Here is a 17,861-nt window from a genome sequence, read left to right on the forward strand (position 1 = left end):
CAACACTGCTCAGGACCAACAATAATGATACTTGTACACTATGCTTTCCGGATTATATGACTTGATTGGCTCATCATTCTTTCTAGAAGTCTAATATTTCTGGATCTAATCAGCTAAAATCTAACAAATTTATGGGTGTAGTCATGGAACCTTAGAAACTAAACTGCACATCTCATTTACAGAAAGTGATTTCAAGGTAAGTGTTGCATGGCATAAGGTGAGAATACAAACACCAAGAAAATTTAAACCAGATATATAATAGTGTTCATAAACATCTTTTCTTTTCTTATCCACTCTCTTCAGAAAATGTTTTGTAGTTACCTTGTGTTATATATATATCTGTCTTACTTTTGTTATTTCCAGTGAAGGAGGACCCCCATCTGCATACCGTTCAACTTGGTGGTGGACCTGAGTGGCTGGATGAAAACCCACTAGTGCATCCACAGCCAATTTTCAGAGTTTGGATGGCCATCAGTCAACTTTCTCCTTGAGTTAATGCACTGTTTCCACAACCAGAGTCTGTCATCAGACAAGAATCTTCCTTTTGGTGCCATTAATAATTGATCATGAACTCTATCTTGCTTTCATTTTTCTTCTCTTATACTGCACTCAATCAATTAGTTCAGTTTCACCTAGTGCTGGGCAAGATTCTTTTTGTTTGGTGCCATTGGTTGATGGACTCTATCTGCTTTCATTTTCTCCTAATTGCAATTACCAATTAGTTCAGTATCATGCAAAGCTACTATACCAATTGGGTGAAGGAGAGTCTTGGTGCAAGGTAAAATTATTGCTATGTTTGAGTCTTAGAATTAACCTCTTGCAAAGCAAAATAAGACTGCGTACAATAGATCTTTTTCCAGGACATACGACGGGAACTTTGTACACTGAGCTCCTTTTGCAGTTACCAATTAGTTTAGGATCATGCAATGCTACTAGAGCTGTAACCGAACTGAGTACGATAATCCGAGTTTAGTATTGTTTAAGCTTGTTTGTTTATCATGCTGGCGTTCAAATTTATCTTTTAAAATTTTTGAGCTTTTACTGTGCTTCACTTGCAAGATGATTGTCCTTATAGTTTAATTAAATAATTGATTCAATAAATAAATTTAGATTTATTTATTTTTGAAATAGTATTAGAATTTTTAGAACTCTAAAAAAGTAATGGATACAACTAGCAGTCTAGCACTATAAATATACACTTAAGGGTGTCGAATGGTACGGACTACCCATGGCATAGCCTAACTTGGAGTGATTCGGGTCATACCTAGCACGACCCACCAAAAGACTATGTGCCATGTTACGTTGTTTGATTAGGTTGGGCGACGAGGGCTTGGTTTTTAATCGTGTTTAAATAGTTAAAATATTGCAATTTGATCAAAATACTTTTAAATTTTATAGAAAATGACTAATTTTGAAAGTATTTTAATCAAATTAAGTTTAAAATTATCATCGTTGATTACTCATCCAAACAACTCACCTTCTATTATTCTCATTATCTAAACTCATATTTTCTCAATGCTCATTCTTCAACTCAGATTCTCTCTGTTTCTCTATTTATTTATTATTATATTTCCCTTTCTAAGTCTCATAATTCCTCATAAAGCTATCGGACAAAATAAGATAATATTTTAGTCTTAATTTTTTCTAATGATTTATTTAATTTAAAATTTTTTTATCGTAGAAGTTATGAATATTCTTCTTTAACCAATATAAGGTCATGGTGTTGTATTAGTGTTGAATAACTTGGACCATCTAGCTTTGAGGTTGAAAATGTAAGTATACGTCTCAAATTATTTCATATTTATACCCTTGGGAGATTCATTCATTAAACTTCCCTAAGTGCAAGAGATAGAATTTCCTTATGGTCGACAGTAAGTTGATTCAAGGTGCAAAGATCAAAAGTCCAACGTGACAACATTTATCCGATCATTCGTGTAGACGTGTTGAATAAATACTGACAAGTTAAAGTTGGTGATGAGCTTGAGTTATAATAAAAAGATGATTATATTTATTTTAATGTCTTTTATAATTTATTTTTGAATTATATGAAAAAAAATAAATTATAAAGTTAATTTATAGTTGATCGTTAACTAAGGTCGGCTAGTGATAAGGGAGACAAGGACAGGAGCACATCTAAAGTTATGATCATTTCAACATTATCTCTAACATTAATACATAAAGAGTCACTATCGGAATTATATATAAAAAAAAATATCTACCTTCGCCACAAAGCTAGTCATCTAAGGAGGTCTTTAAAAAATCTCAAGTAGATTAATTTTTGAAATTCTTGAATGTCTTAAATAATCACACACCGTACTTTTGAAATATTAAATTATAAATTAATTTTAGTCGATGATGATCTATAAGTTGATTCTATAATTTTTTTTTAGGTAATTTTGTATGTAGTTCCTATTAGCAAATAAATCTTTGCATGTAGTTCCTATCCATGAAAATCTTTATTTTCATTCCCCAATCAAACATCTTTACCTAATTGCCCATGATATTTTTAGGTACAAAAGTCTAAAAAATAGTATAAATCCTCTTAAATTGAGTATATTAACTTAGAATCTAGTATATTTTCTATTAAATTGAGTACAATTCTTTTTTCACCTCAAAATATACTCGATTTTAGTTTAATGTGCTGAATTTAATAGGAATTATACTCATTTTTAGACTATTTGTACCGAAAAATATGAGGGTTAATTTTGATAGAAAATATACTCGATCCTAATATAGAGTACTAGATTATAATGTAAAGTGTTGAATTTAACATGAATTATACTTATTTTTAGACTTTTTATACCTAAAAAATAAGAGGGACAATTTTGATAGAATATATACTCGATTTTTAATATAAAGTACTAACTTTAAGAAGAATTATATTTATTTTTAGACTTTTTGTACTCAATTTTAAAAATTTTGTACCTAAAAAATTTGAGAGGTAATTTAGGTATCAATATTTGCATGAGGGAGTTGAAACAAGTAATACTTTACATGCAGGGAGTGAAAATAAAGTTTTTTGAACATGGAGATTGCATGCAAAATTAACATTGTGATTGGAGATTTTTCTCTAATTTACCGATTTTTTTTTCATATAATCTAGAGACGAATTGTGAAAAATATTTGAGATAAATGTAATATTCATAAAATCATAATCGAATGCTAAGCTAGCTGTGAAATTATTGTTGTATGGTCAAGCGGTCACTTGGTTATAATTAAGCAATCACTTGGTTATAATTTTACGATCCATTTTGACTATGCGTTTGAACGACTAGAAGTAGGATAGATAATAATTTAGTAATTAAAAAAAAAGTAAAGTTTTTTGATTTGGCCTTATGATGTAAAAAAGTTGGTAACATTCACCTCAAACGCTCCTTTATTGTTTAAGGTAGTGTGAAAGGAAGATAAATTATGGTACTAAATGATATCTTATGGTTCTCTAACGGAATGAACCGCATGTGATTTGAATATTACTTTTGTGAGTCAGCTATTGGGGCAATTTTGATTTGGACACTTAGAAAATAGTGGGAGGCTAGAGATTAATATCGTGGAAGTCAGAAACAGACAATAGGAATACGTACATTGTATCTGATTGTCTGCTGCGCTATTCTTTCGGCCTAAAAATTTAAAAAAAAAAAAAATCCAGCAACCTACACTAGATTCCACACAATGCCACATGATAAAAGCAGTCAACATTAAATAAAAAAGAGAGTCGAGATAAGATCTACATGACAATAATTAACTAAATTAAATTAAATTAAATTAATGCATCCACCTACTCATTCTCATGCCTCAAGTATTTTCCTCGAAATATATAATTCTATAGATATCCTTGTTTATTAACAAAGTAATTCAGTTGAATTTAAATTTATCACCAGACGTGCTTTGCATAATCTTTTCATGTTCTCGATCTTCGATTTTATATTTTAATTTTTTTCCTATTTATATTTTCTCCCAATCTCGAAGAAATCAAGCATCAAATTTAATAAAGAAATGGTAAAATTCTACGCTGTTTTCCTCCTCCTCTTCTTCCTCTGTTTCACATCATCATCCCCTCCGGCGGAAGCCTTCCCGCCTCCGGCGAACGCCTTCGTCGCCGCCATCTACCGTGACCCTGCCACCTCCCTCTACACCATCCCCGCCGCCGCTGGAAACCGCTCGCTGCTCCTTGACCTCGCCGGCCCACTCCTCTGGTCTCCCTGTCCCGGCCGCCACCCCACCATCCCCTGCAACTCTTCCACCTGTGCCGAAGCCCGCGCCTCCCCCCCTCACCATTGCTACAACCGCCCCTCCCCCCGTCCTCCCTGCGCCTGCACCGCCACCGTCGGCAACCCCGTCACTGGAGCCTGCGCTGCCGGCGAACTCACCCTCACCGACGTAATTCTCTCTACCACCGATGGCCATCACCCCACCGCCGTATTCGACGTCAACGGCATCATCTCCTCCTGCGCCCCCACAAGCCTCCTCAGCGGGCTTCCGGCTGGCGCAGCCGGCGTCGCCGGGCTCGCTCGGTCCTCTGTCTCCCTCCCTTCGCAGCTCGCCGGAAAATTCTACTTTAAGAGCAAGCAGTTCGCACTCTGCCTCCCGAGCGGAAACTCCAGGGACCCCGGCGTCGCGTTCTTCGGCGACGGCCCGTTCTACCTCCTCCCGCCGCCTGGCATCGACGTCACCGCCCTGCTCACCTACACGCCGCTCGTAAAGGATCCAAAATCCCCGGCGTACTACATCCACGTCAACGGCTTCGCCGTGAACCAAAAGGCAGTACAAATCCCACCAGGCAAGCTCGCCGGCGGCGTCAAGTTCAGCACCACCGTCGCGTACACCACCCTGAGGAGCGACGTCTTCAAACCCCTCCTCGACGCCTTCGATGGAGCGACGAGCGGGATCCCGAGAATGCCGGCGGCGGCGCCGTTCGAGCTGTGCCTGAACAGCTCGGCGCTGGGGTCGACGCGAGTCGGGTACGGCGTGGCGCCGATCGACGTCATGGTGGGAGGAGGCAAGAACTGGACCATATTCGGGGCGAATTCGTTGGTGGACGTGGACGGGAGCAGGGCGTGCTTCGCGTTCGTGAACGGAGGAGCCAAGGCGGAGCCGGCGGTTGTGATCGGCAGCTTCCAGATGGAGAACAACTTGATGCTGTTCGACGCAGGAAGATCGAGAGTCGGCTTCACGTCCACTCTGTTTGGCATCATGACCACTTGTTCCAATTTCAATTTCACAATGGGAATCATGTGATCGATAAATAATTTAAAATAAATAAATAAATAAATAAAATCATATTACCTATTGCCACTCTGATTGGAGCACTTATCAATTCACTTATATGGGTGGAGTTTTATGGACCCTCCTATTATACAAGATCTATAGAATTCTACCTATAAATCACTTTTGGTTAGGAGTGAATTAGAGGTCGCGGTTAGATGGATCCGACAGCTCTGTTTGGCACTGTGTGTGTTTTGTTTTTTTTTTTCTTTCATATTCTATTTACTCTCTATTTACCATCATTAACTTCCTGATAGATTTCTGTTTATCGCTGTTAATACGGTATGATACGAAGGACTCCAAAAGTGATATGAGATTAAGTATGACGATGATATGATTATTAGGGTGTGTTTGGTTCAAGTTATCATGTATAATCTTGATTATGTGATTACCTGGTAATCACATACCTAAGGTTATGGGAATAAAACATAACTAAATGTTATTTGGTTCAACTTAGGTAATGCAACAAAAACTTATTTGTTTGAAGATTTTAATGAATACCCTAGTTTAATATTTTATCGTATTACCCTCAGTTACAAAACCAACTATACATAATAATAATAATAATATTATTATTATTATTATTATTTATTTATGTTTTTTTACTTTTCTTTTTTATGTATATTTTTTTACTTTTTTATGTGTTTTTTTTATTTTTTAGTGTTTTTATATTTTTTATATTATTTATATTTGATCCTGTCCGAAAGCTGAACCAACGGACGCTGGGCACGTGGCGCTCCCCGGGTCGATGACGCGGATCTTCGCCTGATTGCACGAATCTCCGGCGAACCTGCACAGAAGTCGGGCCGAGAAGGGGTTCCCGGTGGCGACCCTCCGACGCTCAAGTCAGGCAAGCAAGCAGTGAAAAAAAATGGCTCCAAAGGTGTTGAACGCGTACCTCCGGCGAAGTATGATGCTCTTTATATAGAGTGGTGAAAGAGCTCCTGCACGTCCACCGAGGCGCATACATGTCCGCAGCCCATACCTCGGTATGTATTTGTCAGAAAGCTTACCTGACGCCATATTGCTGTAGTCCAAGTATGCCCTCGATGGGACAACAGAACACCTCGTTGTCAGACTTGGAGTATGGCCTAGACATAGGACTTGACAGCTGTCATAAGATGTTCTTGTCCTTTTCTACCGACCACAGGCCGAGGCGTCCGTCAGGCCGGCTGGACGGGGAGTCCGTCTGGCCAGCCCTCATCTTACGCGTCGGCCGGACGGCACTCACATTCCGTCCGGCCTGCCATTGGTATCGATATGCTGGGGATATTTTCAGTAGGGTACTATGTAGGGACTGCTAGCAGTATGTCACCTTCTCTTAGGACTTCCGCTCGGCTCCTTGTTACTGTTTCATTGAGCGTCGGAACCCCGACTTCTGTCGGGGCCCCTTTTGCCTTCAGCTATTCACCGGTCGGTCGCCCGGGGCTGGTCGGGAGGTCGGCCCCTCCTCCTCCGGTCGGTCCCTTGGTATTTTGACTCCAGCGTGGCATTGACCTCTCAAAATGGGGGTCCCCTGTTCTAACCGCCGGATCACTTGCCTCCCCCTCAAGTCTAGTCGAAGGAGGCGAAGTCCGACTGACTGGACTGCCGATCTGACTAAGTAACGACCACTACATTAGTCCGCTCGGCCAGGCTTAGGGATGCTCATCCGTTCGGCAGTATCTTATTCGTGCCTTGTATTCTCTTGGAATCCATGCCCAATTCTCTCCTCTACTACCCATCACGTGTGTTGCACACGGTAAGGGGCGCTCATTAAATGCGACCAGTATCCTGCTGCCACGTGGCGATCACGCGCGTGTCAGCGTATGGCGGCGACGTCACTTCCGATGGGACAGCCGCCGTTTGAAATGAACGGCTGGAGGATGGCCTCGTTCTTCACGACCTGGATCGGACGGTGGAGATTGCTCCCGGGCGGCGATATAAAGCCCGCGACTCCTTTTCCGCCGCCTTATTGCTTCAGCCTCCTCCAGCGCCCCTCTGTTCGCTTTCTTCTCCGGGGACCTTGCCCCTCAACTCTTCGGCAACCCCCAGGCCCCAGTCGATCATCTCTTTTGCTCGTAAGACCCTTTTTCTCGCTCCCTACGTTTTCTTCTTTCTGTTAATCGTTTCATTCAGTCGGTTTCCCTCCATTCCTTGCTCGAACCTTCCCTTTTGGTCCCGCATTCTTGTCTTTCGGCCATGACTAGCACCTCGCAGTCGACCGGTGGCGCTCCTGGTCTATGGTACACGACCATGGAGAGTCGTTTTGACGAGGAGGACGCGTTGCGTCTCGCTAAGACTTACGACATTCCTTCCGAGCACCACATAGTACTAGCCACACCGGCCGATCGGCCTCATGAACCGTCGCCCGACACCGTTCTTTTTTTCCGAGACCAATTTTTGGCCGGGCTACGCTTTCCACCCCATAAGTTTTTCTTGCAAGTCTGCAAATACTTCCGCATCCCACTCGGCCAGCTAGTTCCGAATTCCATAAGGTTGCTGAGCGGGGTGATAATTCTATTCAAACTGAACGACATTCCCCTAGACCCCAAAGTTTTCCATTACTTCTACTACCCCAAGCAGGCCGAGTGGGGAACTTTTGTTTTTCAATCTAGGATAGGTTTCGTTCTTTTTGATAACATGCCGAGCTCCAATAAACATTGGAAGGAGCACTTTTTCTATATGCGTTTCCCCGAACCGCCGACCTTCCGTATCAAATGACAGACTGCGATGCCAGCGCAACCAGAGCTCGGCAAGTTTAGAGGCTATGCGGCCTATCTTCATGCAGCCGATCGGCTGGTCGACCAGTGCTATCACATCGACAAGCTGCTCCTCCCGGGAGTAATGTATATATTCGGCTTGTCTTCTACCCCGGCCAATCTGCCCTGCAGTATGAGTAAGTTCCCTTATCATCCCGTTTGTTTTGTTCTAACTGATTTATTTTTTACTTCTGCAGCTGAAGTTATGTGGCGCGCCAAGGCTACCGAGCGGCTGAAACTGTGAGCCGCCGAGATCGAGGCGGCAAAGAATAGGGAGGTCGCCGAGCGAGGCTCGGCTTCAGCTGAGCCGGCCGGCGAAGAAGATGAGGGGACTCAGGGTGTCCTCGAAGCCTTAGACGCTCCTGCCTCTCACGACGAGGTCGCGTGCGACATAGAACCCTCTGCTCAAGTCGAGGTAGAGGGTCGTTCGGCCGACGACGTTCCTCTGGCCACTCGGAAGCGCAAACAGCCGGAGGCAACCTCTCAACCAACTCCATCTGATGAACCGCAATCCGAGCGGGGCGATGAAGCTCCGGTGTTATCCGGGACGGTCTCTATAGAGAGTACCCCTACGCCACTCGGCTCTCCAAGGGCTACCTCTGAGGTGCCGCCCTCCAGTCCTCCCCGAACCCTGCGGCGTCTCAAGCGATTGGGCGACCGTCCTTCTTCCTCCACCGGTGAGCCGTCCGGTAAGGCCGCTGCTTCGAAGGGTGACCCGAGCGACCCAAAACTGATAAAAACCATCCTGCGCCTCCCGTCTGAAGAATACATGGCGGCCGCTGATCGGCCGGTGATCCCCGAACAGCAAATCACACTCACGGGTCCCCTCGCCAAAGCTTGGGAGGATGCTCGTCTCCGAATCGCCATGATGACTCCTGGTCAGCTCGGCGATAGCAATCTTCAACAGGCGACCGGGGTATGTTGCTTTGTTTTTTTTTTTTTGGATCGAGCCTCTAACTTGCTCATATTCGTTCGCAGAACTGGGTGGAGCAGATTGCCATCAGCAATCGCCTAGCCGAACTGGAGGACAAGCTGAAGAAGCTCAAGGCCGCGGGGGACAACAGACAATCGACGGCCGCTCTGGAGAAGGTCAAAAGGTTGTTGGAAGCCGAATGAGGTAAATCCTCTGGCTTGACGAGCGAAGTGGCCCGCCTAGAAGCCTTGGTCAAACAACGGGATAAGGAAGTAAAGACCGCGACCACTCGGAAGCTTAAAGCCATCGAGGACATGGACCGGATGAAGGTGGAGAACCGGGGACTAGAGCAGCACGTTAAGGAGTTGGACACCTCGCTGACTGCCGAACGGGAGGGCCGCTCCGCCGACCAGGCTAAAGCAGAGGGGGCTTTGAAGGACCTTCAAGATGCCCTTGACGCTTCCAAGGTTACTCTCAAGGAGTATCAAGATGGGGAGCCAGGCCGGGCGGCGGAAGCGTGCAAAGCATACGTCCGCTCGGATGAATTTGGCGAAAAGTTCAGCGACAAGCTGTCCTTAACTTTTGAAGAGGCGATCAAAGTGGCGGTGAACTATATGAAGACCAAGGGTCACATACCCGCCGAGCTGTCCGTCCCTCCCGAAGATCTAACTACCATGATGGGCTCCATCCCCGACTCTCTTTTTAATTTCGATGACTGAATGAGAGTCTGTTAAGTTTCTCTTAAGTATCTATGCTCTTCTGTACGCTTGCCGCTCGGGGCAGATGTTTATAAATTTTGTCTGTCCGTTGCTTGGCTTGAATGAATTTTTTCTTTTGTTATTCGTTTGCTTGACCAGCGTCCAATCTCTAACTTTCGTCTTGGTCATAATTTTTCCGCGTCGAAGTGCATTTGGCATAGGAGCCGCCCGGCCATACGATGGCTTCATTCTCGCTATCACAGCCGACCCGATCACAGTTCGGCCCTTTCAACCAAGGACCACGCATAAAGCCATTCGTCCGACGGCCTTACAGGCTTCGATTGCCCGTCTTTTAACATCGAATTTTATCCTTGGCACTCGACTACCTTCCGCTCGGAAGGTTTATAGACGTCGATCCGTCTCTCGATTCTTAACGTCGGAGCCCGACGGTTGTCCGCTCGGAAGTTTATAGACGCCGGCTCGTCTCTCGGAGCTCGACGGTCTTCCGCTCGGACGTTTATAGACGCCGGCTCGTCTGTCGATATTTAATCGTCGGAGCTCGACGGTCTTCCGCTCGGACGTTTATAGACGTCGGCTCGTCTCTCGATTTTTAACGTCGGAACTCGACGGTCTTCCGCTCGGACGTTTATAGACGCCGACTCGTTTCTCGATATTTAACGTCGGAGCTCGACGATCTTCTGCTCGAAGGGTTTATAGACGCCGGCTCGTCTCTCGATATTTAACGTCGGAGCTCGACGGTCTTCCGCTCGGAGGGTTTATAGACGCCGGATCGTCTCTCAATATTTAACGTCGGAGCTCGACGGTCTTCCGCCGAGAGGGACTTCACCTCGGCTCGATATTTAACCGGAGCTCGACGGTCTTCCGCCGGAGGGTTTATAGACGCCGGCCCTCTCTCGATATTTCCTGAGCTCGACGGTCTTCCGCCGGAGGGTTTATAGACGCTCGTCTCTCGATATTTAACGCTGAGCTCGACGGTCTTCCGCCGGAGGGTTTATAGACGCCGCCTCTCGGATTTTAACGCCGGAGCTCGACGGTCTTCCGCCGGAGGGTTTATAGGCAGCGTCTCTCGATTTTTAACGCCTGAGCTCGGCGGTCTTCCGCCGGAGGGTTTATAGACGCCGGCCTCTCGATATTTAACGTCGGAGCTCGACGGTCTTCCGCTCGGAGGGTTTATAGACGCCGGCTCGTCTCTCGATATTTAACGTCGGAGCTCGACGGTCTTCCGCTCGGAGGTTTATAGACGCCGGCTCGTCTCTCGATATTTAACGTCGGAGCTCGACGGTCTTCAAGGCAAACTTGCACACAGCCGCTCGGTGAACACATTAGCCATCCTTTGAATTAATTTTGCTTCCTGCATTACAAGGGCAGGGGCGACCAAAATATATGCAAAAATGAATTACATTAGCGCACCTTTCACCCAACCCGATAAGGCTGGAGATGATTCGCGCTCCACGGTCGATCCAGCTGGCGCCCGTCTTTATCCTCCAAATAATAAGCGCCCGAGCGGAGCTTTTCGATAACCTTGAAAGGGCCCGCCCAGGGAGCTTCCAGCTTGCCGACATCGCCGACCGGCTTGACTTTCTTCCAGACAAGGTCGCCGACTTGGAATGATCTGGGGATTACACGCCTGTTGTAGTTTTGCTTCATTCGTTGACGATACGCCATCAGCCGGACGGACGCCTTGGCTCGCTCCTCATCAACCAAATCCAGCTCCATGTTCCTCCGCTCGGCATTGCCCTCATCGTAACACTGGATCCGGACGGATTCGACACCTACTTCGACGGGAATCACTGCTTCGCCGCCGTATACCAGATGAAAAGGCGTGACGCCCGTTCCTTCTTTTGGAGTCGTTCGGATGGCCCATAGGACGCCCGACACTTCATCCACCCAACTTCCCCCCAAATGGTTGAGCCGAGCGCGCAGCACGCGAAGAATTTCCCGATTAGTTACTTCGGCTTGACCGTTGCTTTGGGGATAGGCCACGGATGTGAAGTGTTGCTCTATGCCATAGATTTTGCACCAATCCTCGAGCAACTTCCCTGTGAATTGCCGCCCGTTGTCGGAAACCAGTCGGCGAGGGACGCTGAACTGACAGATGATGTGTTGCCAGATGAACTTTTTGACCATCTGCTCGGTGATCTTGGCTAGCGGCTCGGCCTTCACCCACTTAGAAAAATAATCGACCGCCACTAGCAGAAATTTTCGCTGCCCGGTCGCCATAGGAAATGGACCAACAATATCCATCCCCCACTGATCAAACGGACATGAGATGGTTGATGCCTTCATTTCCTCTGCCGGTCGGTGGTAGAAGTTATGGTACTTCTGGCACGAGAGGCACGTCGACACTGTCCGAGCGGCGTCTGATTGTAAGGTTGGCCAGAAGTACCCAGCTAATAGGATCTTCTTAGCCAGCGAACGTCCGCCCGGATGCTCTCCGCATGATCCTTGATGTACTTCTTGGAGGATGTAAGCCGAGTCCTCCGAGCTCACGTATTTCAACAGCGGGCGTGAGAAAGCCTTCTTGTAAAGCTGATCGTCGATGAGTGTGAACCGACCGGCTCTCCTCCTTAACAGCTGGGCTTCGTTCCGGTCGGACGGTGTGGCTCTCGATCGCAAAAACTCCGTGATGGGTGTTCTCCAGTCGCTCGGAAACGTGAGGCCTTCCATCCAGTCGACGTGCGCCACCAAAGATACTTGTTCAATCGGCTGCTGGATGGCGATCGGTGTTATTGAGCTCGCAAGTTTGGCTAACTCATCAGCCGCTTGGTTCTCCGCTCGGGGTATCTTCTGGATAATAACCTCTCTGAAGTCGGCTTTGAGTTTCTCGAAGGCTTGAGCGTAAAGCTTGAGCCGAGCGTTGTTAATCTCGAAGGTACCTGTGAGCTGCTGAGCGGCCAATTGAGAGTCTGAATGTAGCATTACCCGTCCGGCCCCTACATGCCGGGCGACCTGTAAGCCGGCTATAAGGGCCTCATACTCTGCCTCATTATTTGTAGCTCTATAGTCAAGCCGGACAGATAGATGCATCTTCTCTTCTTGGGGAGACAACAATAATACACCAATATCGCTCCCGAGCCGAGTGGACGATCCATCCACAAATATCTTCCACATGGCCTCGGGCTCTGACCTTTGTACTTCGGTAACGAAATCCGCCAAGGACTGCGCTTTTATCGCCAAGCGAGGCTGGTATTGGATGTCAAATTCACTTAACTCCGTCGTCCATTTGATGAGCCGCCCGGACGCTTCTGGATTCAGTAATACGCGCCCGAGCGGGCTATTAGTTTTGACAATGATGGTATGCGCCAGGAAGTATGGGCAAAGGCGCCGAGCGGCGAGGACTAGAGCAAAAGCAAGTTTTTCGAGCCCAGTGTAGCGAGATTCAACATCTTTTAAAATGTGACTAAGGAAATACACAGACTCCTCTTCGCTCGCCCTCACCAGTGCCGATCCGATTGCCTGCTCGGTCGAGGATAGGTAGATACAAAGTGGCTCACCCATAGTCGGCTTGGCTAATACCGGGAGAGAACTTAGATATGCCTTTAAATCTTCGAACGCCCGGTCGCATTCTTCGTCCCAGTGAAATTTAGTGGCCTTGCGCAAGATTTTTAAGAAAGGAAGGCTCCGGTCGACGGTTTTAGATATGAATCTGGACAAAGCCGTTATCCGACCGGTCAAACGCTGCACTTCCCTCAGATTTCTTGGGGGCGGCATGTCTTGTAGGGCTCTTACTTTGCTGGGATTTGCTTCAATACCCCGCTCGGTCACTATGTACCCCAAGAAACACCCTCCTTTTGCTCCGAACAGGCACTTCTGGGGATTTAGCTTGACTCCATATTTACGTAGCGTTCGGAAGGTTTCTTCCATGTCCTTGATGAGATCGGCCGCTCGGACGGACTTGATGAGAATGTCGTCCACATACACTTCCAGATTTCGCCCGATCTGCTCTCTGAATACTTTGTTCATCAGGCGCTGATATGTGGCTCCCGCATTCTTCAATCCGAACGGCATCACATTATAGCAATAGGTACCGTCGGCCGTCACGAAGCTGACTTTTTCTTGATCTTCACGGGCGAGCGGCACTTGATGATAGCCTTGGTAAGCATCGAGCATACATATTAATTCGCAGCCGGCCGTAGAGTCCACCAGCTGATCTATCCGGGGCAGAGGATAAAAGTCTTTCGGGCAAGCTTTGTTGAGATCCCGAAAATCTATACATACTCTCCACTTGTTGCTCAGCTTGGAGACTAATACTATGTTAGCCAGCCAGCTTGGGAACTGCACCTCACGTATATGGCCGGCTTCCAGAAGCTTCTCCACCTCCGCCCGGATGATGGCATTCTGCTCGGCGCTGAAATCCCTTTTTCTCTGCTTCACAGGCCGAGCATCCGGTCGGACATGTAGCTCATGCTGCGCTATGCTCGGCGAAATTCCGGGTAGCTTATGCGTTGACCAGACGAAGACATCACAATTTCTCTGGAGGCATTTGATAACTTCCTCCTTCTGGTTGGATTTCAGATCAGACGCAATAAAGGTCGTGACCTCCGATCGGGTTGGGTGAATCTGCACTTCCTCTTTTTCTTCATAAATTAAAGAGGGTGGCTTTTCAGTGATGGCGTTTACCTCGATCCGGGGCGTCTTCCGAGCGGAATTGGCTTCTGCTCGGACCATCTCGATGTAGCATCGCCGAGCGGCCAGTTGATCTCCCCGTACTTCTCCCACTTTGTCATCCACGGGGAACTTGATCTTCTGGTGGAAGGTGGAGACGACCGCTCGGAATTCGCTGAGAGCTGGTCGCCCCAATATGACGTTGTAGGCCGACGGAGAGTCCACCACGACGAAGTTTGCTGTGCGCGTCCTTCTGAGCGGCTCCTCTCCCAGAGATATGGCCAGACGGATTTGTCCGACCGGCAAGACTTCATTACCCGTAAACCCATAGAGGGAGGTTGTCATGGGAAGCAGCTCGGCTCGATCAATTTGTAGTTGATCAAATGCCTTTTTGAAGATGATGTTGACCGAGCTCCCTGTGTCAATAAAGACGCGGTGGATAGTATAATTTGCTATTACCGTTTTGATGAGAAGGGCGTCGTCATGGGGGACTTCAACTCCTTCCAAGTCCCTGGGTCCGAAACTAATTTCTGGTCCGCTCGCCCGTTCCTGGCTGCAGCCGACCGCATGGATCTGGAGCTGTTGGACGCTCGCCTTCCTCGCTCGGTTAGAGTCGCCTCCGGTCGGCCCGCCAGCAATGATGTTGATCTCGCCTCGGGAAGTGTTGCTTCTATTTTCTTCTTCCCCAGCGGACGGTCGAGACCGTTCTCTAGACATTCGCCGATTCTCCCGCCTTGGAGAGCGATGCCGATCGGGAGTTTGTTGTTGTCGCCTATCGGCTTGAGTCCGATCGGCTTCGTGAGTTCTCGGCCGCCTATCGGATGAGGGAGATCGCCGACCGCCATTCCGGGGCACGGGCGGAGCAATCAAGGGAAGACTTCGACAATCCCTTGTGTTGTGCGTATCCGTCCGGTGGAAAGAGAAGAACATCGGAGTCCATCTCTTCTTTGTCCTGGGCCGCTCGGCTGCTACTTCTTGAACATGAGGTCTTGGATGAGCACGAATTGTTTCGGCCCGCGGTCCTCTGGGTGGCTGATGAGCAGCGTGCGGCTTCCGTTCAGCAGGGGGAGCCCGCTCGGCTGGAGTTTCTTTTTTCCGGGCCGCTTGCGCTTCTTCCACGTTGATGTATTCATTGGCCCGGTGTAGCATGTGATCGTAGTCTCGGGGCGGCTTCCGAATGAGCGATCGAAAGAAATCCCCATCCACGAGGCCTTGTGTGAAGGCATTCATCATGGTCTCCGAGGTGGCCGTTGGAATGTCCATGGCCACTTTGTTGAACCGCTGGATGTAAGCTCGGAGCGATTCACGGGCTTCTTGTTTGATGGTGAACAGGCTCACGCTCGTTTTCTGGTAGCGCCGACTGCTCGCAAAATGGTGGAGGAAGGTCGTTCGGAAGTCTTTGAAGCTTGACATGGATCCATCTGGCAATCTTCGAAACCACCGTTGAGCCGACCCAGAGAGGGTGGTAAGGAAAACCCGACACTTCACCCCATCTGTGTATTGATGCAGGGTTACCGTGTTATCAAACTTGCCCAAATGATCATCCGGATCGGTGGTTCCATTGTATTCGCCGATCGTCGGAGGCACGTAGTGCTTGGGCAGAGGGTCTCGTAGAATAGTCTCTGAAAATTGGCGATTAATCCGCTCGGGCGATGAGTCCGCTCGAGGGGCTTTTCCTTTTCTGTCTTTTCTAGGCATTTCATCCGAAGAAGATCCCCGATCTCTATTGGTTGCTGCAGCCTCGGGGGTGCGGAATAGGGCCTGATGAAATGCAACGGTGGCCTGCGGTGCTTCTGCTCGGCCACCAGATGCGGACGTTGTTATCGCCCGCCTACCGCCGCTACTTTCGCTGTCCACAAGCTGGCACCCTCACCGATCGAGCGCCGAGTTCCTCCGAGGAAAGCGCCACTGTGTTGTCGCCCACCGCCCATTGTTTCCGCTCGGATGCAGGAGCTCCCACAGACGCGCCAAATTGATCCCCGTCCAAAGTGAACCAACGGACGCCGGGCACGTGGCGCTCCCCGTTGATGCGGATCTTCGCCTGATTGCACGAATCTCCGCGAACCTGCGAGTGAGTGAGGGAAGGGGTTCCCGGCGGCGACCCTCCGACACTCAAGTCAGGCAAGCAAGCAGTGAAAAAAATGGCTCCAAAGGTGTTGAACGCGTACCTCCGGCGAAGTATGAGGCTCTTTATATAGAGTGGTGAAAGAGCTCCTGCACGTCCACCGAGGCGCATACATGTCCGCAGCCCATACCTCGGTATGTATCTGTCAGAAAGCTTACCTGACGCCATACTGCTGCAGTCCAAGTATGTCCTCGATGGGACAACAGAACACCTCGTTGTCAGACTTGGAGTATGGCCTAGACATAGGACTTGACAGCTGTCATAAGATGTTCTTGTCCTTCTCTACCGACCACAAGCCGGAGCGTCCGTCAGGCCGGCTGGACGGGGAGTCCGTCCGGCCAGACCTCATCTTACGCGCCAGCCGGACGGCACTCACGTTCCGTCCGGCCTGCCATTGGTATCGATATGTGGAGATATCTAACTTCTTTTCGATCCTACAGTTACTGTTTCATTGAGCGTCGGAACCTCGACTTCTGTCGGGGCGCCTTTTGCCTTCAACTATTCAACGGTCGGCCGGCCGGGGCTGGTCGGGAGGTCGACCCCTCCTTCTCCGGTCGACCCCTTGGTCTTTTGACTCCAGCGTGGCATTGACCCCTCAAAATGGGGGTCCCCTGTTCTAACCGCCGGATCAATATTTATATTTTTTAGTTTTTTATATTTTTTTAATTTTAATTTTTTTTAATTTTATTTTTAAATTTTTAAAATTTTTTTAAATTTTTTAAAATTTTATAATTTTTTTTAATTTAAATTTTTTTAAAAAATTTTAATTTTTATATTTTTAAAATTTTTTTATTTTTTTAAATTATTTATTTAAAAAAAATAAAATTTTAAATTTTAAATTTTTTAAACATTTTTTTATTTTTTTACATTTTTTAATATTTTTTTTTATATTTTTTCTCTTTTTTTCATGTTTTTTCTTATCGGAGGGTATTTTTGGTAAAAAAAGTTCGTTAACCCCGGAATCAAGAAAAACCTTAGTTTTATGAGGTTTTCCGATTCCGGGCTACATGACCCTTTTGCTGACGTGTCGGGCATGGAACATTACTCGGGAATCATCGAATACCTAAACCAAACAAGGTTTTTGTTGATAACCTTGGATGGATAACCAAGGTTATCAAGAATAACCCCGAACCAAACGCACCCTTAAAGTTAAGATGAGTTAGTGATGTCAGGATATGTATGATCAAATGAATCATTTTTCTTGGGTAAGACTTTCAGTTTATTTCCAATCGCTTCATGTCGGTCGGACACCTAGGGTTTAGTCTCTCATTTTTCATGGATATGACTCTCAGTTTACTCTCGGTTGATCCTAGTATCGATCGGATATCCAAGGCTCAATTCCTCATTTTCTATGGGCATGACTCTCAGTCTACTTTTGATCGGTCCCAGTGCTGGTCAGACACCGAGGGCTCAGCTCCCCAATTTTCAATTCTGATGAACATGTCTCTCAGTCTACTCCCGGTCGGTTTAGTGCTAGTCGAACACCGAGGGCTCAG

The 17,861-nt window shown here is 47.2% G+C and overlaps 1 protein-coding gene across 1 annotated transcript; it reads left to right on the forward strand.

Moving 5' to 3' along the window:
* Positions 1–3,858: 3,858 nt before the first annotated feature.
* Positions 3,859–5,287, forward strand: LOC122049501 (chitinase CLP-like). The gene has a single exon (XM_042610875.1). It carries the CDS (start codon positions 3,994–3,996, stop codon positions 5,233–5,235), a length of 1,242 nt encoding a protein of 413 aa, XP_042466809.1. The 5' UTR covers positions 3,859–3,993; the 3' UTR covers positions 5,236–5,287.
* Positions 5,288–17,861: the final 12,574 nt, after the last annotated feature.

The sequence above is a fragment of the Zingiber officinale genome, chromosome 2B (genome assembly GCF_018446385.1).
Source record: "Zingiber officinale cultivar Zhangliang chromosome 2B, Zo_v1.1, whole genome shotgun sequence".
In the NCBI taxonomy this organism is placed as follows: Eukaryota; Viridiplantae; Streptophyta; class Magnoliopsida; order Zingiberales; family Zingiberaceae; genus Zingiber; species Zingiber officinale.

Bases quoted from the DNA above. Each gene is read 5' to 3' on its own strand.
- LOC122049501 (XM_042610875.1), top strand. From the start codon at position 3,994: ATGGTAAAATTCTACGCTGTTTTCCTCCTCCTCTTCTTCCTCTGTTTC.